This window comes from Ascidiella aspersa, chromosome 6 (genome assembly GCF_963924565.1).
Source record: "Ascidiella aspersa chromosome 6, kaAscAspe10.2, whole genome shotgun sequence".
In the NCBI taxonomy this organism is placed as follows: domain Eukaryota; kingdom Metazoa; phylum Chordata; class Ascidiacea; order Phlebobranchia; family Ascidiidae; genus Ascidiella; species Ascidiella aspersa.
Genome location: NC_139452.1, coordinates 22,270,479 through 22,277,425, shown reverse-complemented (window position 1 = coordinate 22,277,425; position 6,947 = coordinate 22,270,479). Strand labels below are relative to the sequence as shown.

General features: G+C 36.1%; 1 protein-coding gene across 1 annotated transcript; it reads left to right on the top strand.

Annotated features, from left to right (window-relative positions):
- The first annotated feature begins 885 nt into the window (after window positions 1-885).
- On the top strand, window positions 886-4,219 carry LOC146140799 (uncharacterized). Its single transcript, XM_083392711.1, has 5 exons — window positions 886-1,509; window positions 1,841-2,072; window positions 2,447-2,557; window positions 3,210-3,569; window positions 3,948-4,219. The coding sequence occupies exons 1-5, from the start codon at window positions 886-888 to the stop codon at window positions 4,217-4,219; spliced, it is 1,599 nt and encodes a 532-aa protein (XP_083248837.1).
- Window positions 4,220-6,947: the final 2,728 nt, after the last annotated feature.

Here is a 6,947-nt window from a genome sequence, read left to right as displayed (position 1 = left end):
ATTTCGGTAAAATGACTTAGCATGACAAGTCTGTTGGTCAAATTACTTCACTTTGACTCAAGTTATTGAGTCGATTGGGTTAAAATGAAGTGTTTCATTTAATGTTTTTTTATGAAAATTAAGGTATTAATCTCAATTTTATTATTTATAACATTTTTATGTCAATGACATGACTTAAGGTGACTTGCTCTAATAAAGACTTGACCAGGACTTGACTTGGACAATTGATGACTTGTACTGCGACTTGACCGGTTATTTTTAAAAAGACTTGCCTTGAACAGGTTTTATAAATGACTAGACTGGGAATAGAGTCATTTCAAATTGACTTGTTTACAACAATGCTGGGAGTTTATGGATAATTTTAGACATTCATGGTGACTGTCGATGGGGTTTGCATAATTTGAAAAGGTCAATGAACTCATATTGGTTAAACTGTCCACTTCAATAATGGTTAGCAAAGCAAGTGGCTTTAGAAACTATTATTTTTTTAATTCAGACGTAGTTTTGAGTATAAGCGTTTCAGTTGTATCTGCTTGGGGTCAACACAGCTGTATTGTATAGGCCTATATGAAGTCGTAGTTGTTCACGAACAAATAACAAATTAAGATGCCCTAAAAATTATATTACTGCTCTGCAATGTCACAACCACTATCGTTTTTAAACTAAGATTTATATTTTAGAGTCGTTTATGGTTACCAGTAGCCTTAGTCATTAATTACTTGCTTGTTAACCATTTTAATGTAATTTTGCGAGGTGAAAGTAAATTAACAGTATTTTACTAATTGCGTTTAAGGAGCAAAGTTTGTGGGCAGTCAATTTCTCGATAGTTTGAGCAACGATCAGCCATCAGAAAGCATTTCAAAGTTGAACGACATGAACCAAAAGATGGCTAAACTTGGCAACAAAACCGAAAAGAAAAGCTCACTAGATCTCTCTGCCACTGCAACTGTTGAGTACGGGCCCTTGTCGTCTCTATCAACAACCGGTGAAAAAAAGCCGATGCTTCTGGAAGTTTTAAGCAGCAAACGCAAGAAACGTGAAGTCAGCAAAGCTATCTTCGTCTTTTCCATTTTCTATTTTCTTAAAGATGAGATGCGTCAGTTTCTTCCAGCTCAAAACGCCCTGGGGTTCAGCTGGGTCAAGGCCAGCTTTGAGATCATGTATCCCACTGATGTTCTGCCTTATATTGGAATAGCTGTCTTCCGAGCAGGAAGCGGACAGATCAAGAAAACCATTGCAACTGTAACGTTTCAAATCAACACTGAAGCGGACAAGATCAAGGACACCAAAGCACCGCCTTATCTCTTCCAGAAGTACAGATCACTTCAGAAGATTCTCGGATTTTCCTATGTGTGCCACCAGTTGAACGAAGCTGTTGACCCAAGCTTTACCAGTTCAGGTTGCACGACGTCTACTCAAGGTAATCTGGTGACTTGCAGATGCGACAAACCTTCACTCCACGCCCTTATTCCAGTCGTCTCCACTCTTGTCCGGCCTGAAGCTTTACAGGTCAGTTAATATTTGCTTTTGTTCAGATTTTAAACCTTGGTGAGAGCTTCGCTTAACATCCGGGACCATAAATACATATATTTGGATTGTAACATCAGTTATGATCTCCCGTTAATGAAATATAACTCCAGGGTCCTTGAACAACCATTGTAAATTATTGATAAAAAAAGGCAACGTTTCATTACTTAGTTTCCCTTTTGAAGGGTTACTTCAATTAACCAAAAATATTTCAAATTCAAAATGTATCAAGATCGTATTATAAATGTGTAAAACAAAGCATGGCCTTGTATTGATTACATTTATTCTGTAATTGTATTCTATTTTTCTTCAGTGGATTTACTACATCGGCTTGATCGTCGGAATGGGATTCCTCGTTCTCACTATGATTGGTCTTGGTCAGCTCTACAAGGACGTCGTGATCGATCGAATTGCCATGCAACTGAACCTTGTCTCTTCCCTGCTACTTTTTAACTTCGTCATGCTGTTCGAGGATCGAGCTGTCACCAACGACCACGTCTGTGTTTTCGTCACCTTTCTGAAGCACTGGTTCATGATGGCAGCAGGTAAACACACGGAAAGTCTGTGGTTTGATTTCTTAGGTGCCTGGTTTTCCGGCCTACTTTCTCGTACCTTATAGGATTGGGTACAGTGAATATAGTTGAGCAGCAGAGCGTTACGTTACAAAGCCAGAATCGAAGCGTTTCAAAGATAACGTAAAAACAATGGACTTCAACAATTAGCCGCGGGTTGCCAATTAGACCAGTATTGTGAATAAACTTAAAAAGTAAAGTGTCGTATTGTTAATTGTAATTAAACCGAACTACCAAATGGGTTGATATGGTTTAATTATTACAGCTTAACTTAGCGTTGATCAACAAATCATGCGGCAAAATTACACGTGGTAGAATTGCTGATCAAATATTTTCTTTGCACATAGGTTTTTTTGCTTTCGGCAACGGAATTTTTGTTCTTACCAACACCAACAGCCGTGCTATACGCTACTTCAGACTGAACAGCTCGGATATGATAAAGGTTACGATGTTTTTAGGTAAGGATAATACTTAGAAGTTACCTCGTTTGTAAAAGTTTGCCAACTTATAGCTCAGTGGTTTCAACCGTTCAATTAGGGTTTTAGCTTTTTTCATGAAGTCCCAGCAATTCGTGACGCCCTTAATATCTCACGAGAACGCTGGAGGTCTCTGAAGTTATAATAGAAACAACAAGTTCGGATTCAAAATGGCTCAAAACCTGTTTGCCCAAATTATCACGATATTTGCTTAAACTTTCTAAATATTCCTTAAAACAGGGATACAACTTAAACCTAGTACCACAAATGTTTCGTCAAAAAATGCAAATACTTGCCTCTTTAACAACATTTAGACTCAAATTCGTTTACGTATTTGGCAAACGAGCTCGACCGAGAGCACATTTCCCTTGGTTGCTTGTTTTATGACGCAACTTTTTGACATGGTGTTCAACACTTTTTAAGCTCCCCGAAACAAAAATCTTGAATTCGCCCCTGCCTACAAAAGAACGTATACCAATATATATTTTTATCTTTGAGGTCATGCAATACAATCAAAAATATATTTATTAATAAACCAATTAACTTGAAAGTTTACATTGCCAGTCGCAGCATACCACTAACGTGCCGTAGGTTGTGCAGGCCTGGTTTAAACCAAGAATTTTATTTTATGTAGGTTGGGTCTTCAGTTTGTTGGTTGCCTTTATTACTTTCTCTGTCACTCAACCAACATTCGACTACATGGAGAGAGGGCCGTATGGCTACTACAGATGTTGGATCAGGTCTTCGTCGATAGTAGGAGCAGTCGTTATTCCGCTAGCAATTGGCTTTCTCTTGTCTGCCGCCACTTACTTGAAAACGGCCGCCTTCGTGATCAAATCGCGTTTCCGCCCCAAGTACATCATGAACCGGGCAACTGAACTCAGCATGATGACGGTCGATGACGTGGACATCGATCACGTGACCAGGATGCTGGTCGAGAATGTTCTCGTGCTTGTGGTACTCATGGTTCCATGGGGAGTCTTCTACACCTCAGGTTTGCAACAGACACACTTTTTCGTTTTTTTGTGATGCAGTTATTGTCTTTTAAAAACCGTATTAAGAATGCAGGTATAACTATGCAATAAACCAACATAAAATATAAAAAAAAAACACTTCTTTTCACAGGCGTAGCCAGGGTATTTTGCGCTCGGGGGCAAACCATAAAATTGGCGCCCCTCTTGACATGTTTAAACCTTATACGAAAAAAACAATTCAAATTTTAATAGAACATTGTATTTAAAGAAGAAGCAGCCTCAATTTTGGCATTTGTAAGCCTCATTTTGGCGCCCCTGTACCTTGGCGCCCGGGGACATATGTACCCTTCCATATGTATTTCCACGTATCAATGGTTATAAGCTTCCTACTTTCGCAGGTTTCTACACGATTGATGAACCACTGGCGATGCTTTACGTCGGCACTATTCTCATCAGTTCACAATCAATTGTGGTTTCCCTCATCTACATCTTCGGTGGTAAAGATGTCCTCAAGGCACTCAAAGGAAAGATCAGCTACCCCGAAATGTACAACCTCTACTGGTACGGCGTGTCGGAATGGCAGGAAATGGCATTTACTGAAACAGTGGCGAATTCGATCAGTTCTACAACTAGAGAAGCCGACCAGACTGTGGCTGTTACAACCTTGTAAGATGGTGGTACGAATGACAAATAAATAGGGCACTCAGTGAGCTTTCTTTCTTTATCTTAACTATTTTATTTTATTTTGTTTGTATTTTTAAAATGTTGAACAAGAAATCACTCAGCTATACACACTATAGCAAACATCATCGTCTTATATATTAAAATTACACTTCTTACCGGGAAAAAAATAACACTCCTGACTTAGAAAGTATTATTGACAAAAAATATGATGACAAACATTTCAAAATGCAAAGATATGAGTTCGTGCAAAGAAAAAAACTATAATTTCCATTACACAATTTGAACCATTTGTTTTTGCACAAGTAAATCAATTACCAATGTTTTGTTTTTATTTTTTTATTGCTTTGTATTTTTTATGTTGTTTATTCGAATCCTGGTCATACAATCTTGTTTAAAAATTTAACGGTACTAAAAAAAGAAAAACAATCTTAAGCAGAGTTTTTTATAAAGAATATATAATTTGTTTTTAACGAGCATTTCAAGTTTACAACTGTTATAAAGCTTTATACAATGTCGAAAATTATAGCAATATGTAATGTCGCAAAATCCAATATGTTTTGGACTTCATCTATTCTTTTCTACAGTTTAAACTAACCAGATTGAAACAGAAATATACATTATTTTAGTTGGCCTGAAATGAACTTTTGTCTGAATAGTATGTATTCATTCGCTATGAAATCTCGTTTGTTTTACTACTTAATTATTAGACATAAATTACTACCTATCTGGCTAGTAATCGAAGGAATTGATAACCGATAACAACCGGGCAATATGTCGTTGGCTCTTGCTCTTTTTCTTCATTTCTTTATTTCCTTCAAGTTGGCCAGGAAAAACAGTGTATTTTCACGGGTTGTTTTTTCTCGTACATTGAATTTAAATGTACGTAGCGTAAAATACTTAAAAATAATGGTTTTCATGGCTTAGAACGGGTTTGATTGTATCAAGGATCGATAAAACGATATTGTTGCTGTAATGTTTATTTAATTTGTCGTTAATAGATGTGAAATATTTACAATTTCATAGATGTGGAATTCTGTTGCTTTAAAATGTAAATAAACGAGTGAGCATTTACATTTTTTGAAGTATATGCATTAAATTAAAAAAAAAAGGGTTGCCCACTTTATTCAGCAGTTTGGCAAAAGGAAATTAATATTTACCAAACCTAGGGAAAGAACATTAAGACTGCAAACCCGAAACTAAAACACAGATGTAAGATACCTTTTTTTAATTACGAAACGTAATCACTTCTTAATTTTTGTGGCGCATTTAATACCCTATTAGAAATCTGCAAGTCGCTCTAATACAGCCTTTCTTAACCCAGGGGGTAAATTTACTCGTTCTAGGGGGTAAATCCAAGAATATGTATTAAAGCTCTGAATATTCTGGTTACATTTTCTTCAACAACTTTTGCGAAGCGGCTCCTCTGCATTGCTAACTATCAAATATAAAGCACGAAACAGACTTCATATTAAATCTGATATTCGTTGTGCAATATCACTAATTTCCCAGACATTGCAATTTAACTCGTTGCCAAAAAGCAAGGGAAGCCGTCACACTGACTATAACTGATGTAATTTGTTACTTTCGTTTTTCTAATAAATGAGCAGCACTCTATATATTAGGGGTAAATTTAATATTCATTTTTGTTCAAAGGGTAAAACATACAAAAAGGTTAAGAACCCCTGCTCTAATATTTCCCTCCACTTTGTTTAGATTCAATGGAGCAGAAACGACAAAACAACCATGCGGAGGTATTTTTAAGGCTGTGCGAACGACTGCTGTTTCGATATATTTCTACTTTGGTACTGCTTTTGCTATAGTTATGTTGTGTTTATATTGCAATTTTTTATTTAATTTTCCCAATAATAGTGACAAATTAACCAAATAGTTTTTACTATGTTGGTTTTGGAATCGCCTACCTATCGAGTCGCTAAGCCGGGTATTACTTATCGACCTTTCTTCTGTGGTTTTAGGCAAATTATCATTCATAATGAAAGGGACTTCACATAATTTAAATACATTTTATAAAGCCAAACGCGAAAAAACTTTGTAACGTCTTTACAAATAGAGCTCCAATGTCTCTTTTGAAGTTATACGTTTTGCAAGGCTAGTTAAACTTACACTACCTAATAAATGCAGTAGAAAGAGAGTGGCCCAAATAATAGATAAAAGATTCATTCTTTTATTAGCAAACGTTTCGGCAATTTCTTTTGCCATCATCAGTGCAGTAAGTCACGTGCAGTAAGACTTACTGCACTGATGATGGCAAAAGAAATTGCCGAAACGTTTGCTAATAAAAGAATAAATCTTTTATCTATTATTTGGGCCACTCTCTTTCTACTGAAGATAATCAACAGATCCGTGTTTAGTGTTCCTAACTAATAAATGCAAATTTGTATGTTTTTTTACATATTCTGAACGTGTTTTTAATAATCTAACCATAAGCAACGTTGTATGCAAATTCCAATATTCAACTTTTAAATGATAAAACTCGTTTTTAATTGCGCTAATTGCAAATATTCACCTGGCTCCTATTTTCATACACTTGTGTGGTCATTCCTTACATAAACAAAACAATCCTAACATAAACAATCTGCCAATTATGTCTAGTTTGACCGAAATATTTTTTCTTGTGCTGATGGGTGTCTTAAATTGACAAAATACACACCCAAAAATATGACCGTTGGATTACACAAACAAATAAAAATAATTCT

What these genes read in the sequence shown, in the direction of transcription:
- LOC146140799 (XM_083392711.1), top strand. Translation starts at nt 886, where the DNA reads ATGGCTAAACTTGGCAACAAAACCGAAAAGAAAAGCTCACTAGATCTC. An exon ending in TCCGGCCTGAAGCTTTACAG is followed by an intron (nt 1,510 to 1,840) that starts GTCAGTTAATAT and finishes ATTTTTCTTCAG; the next exon opens with TGGATTTACTACATCGGCTT. An exon ending in AAAGGTTACGATGTTTTTAG is followed by an intron (nt 2,558 to 3,209) that starts GTAAGGATAATA and finishes TATTTTATGTAG; the next exon opens with GTTGGGTCTTCAGTTTGTTG.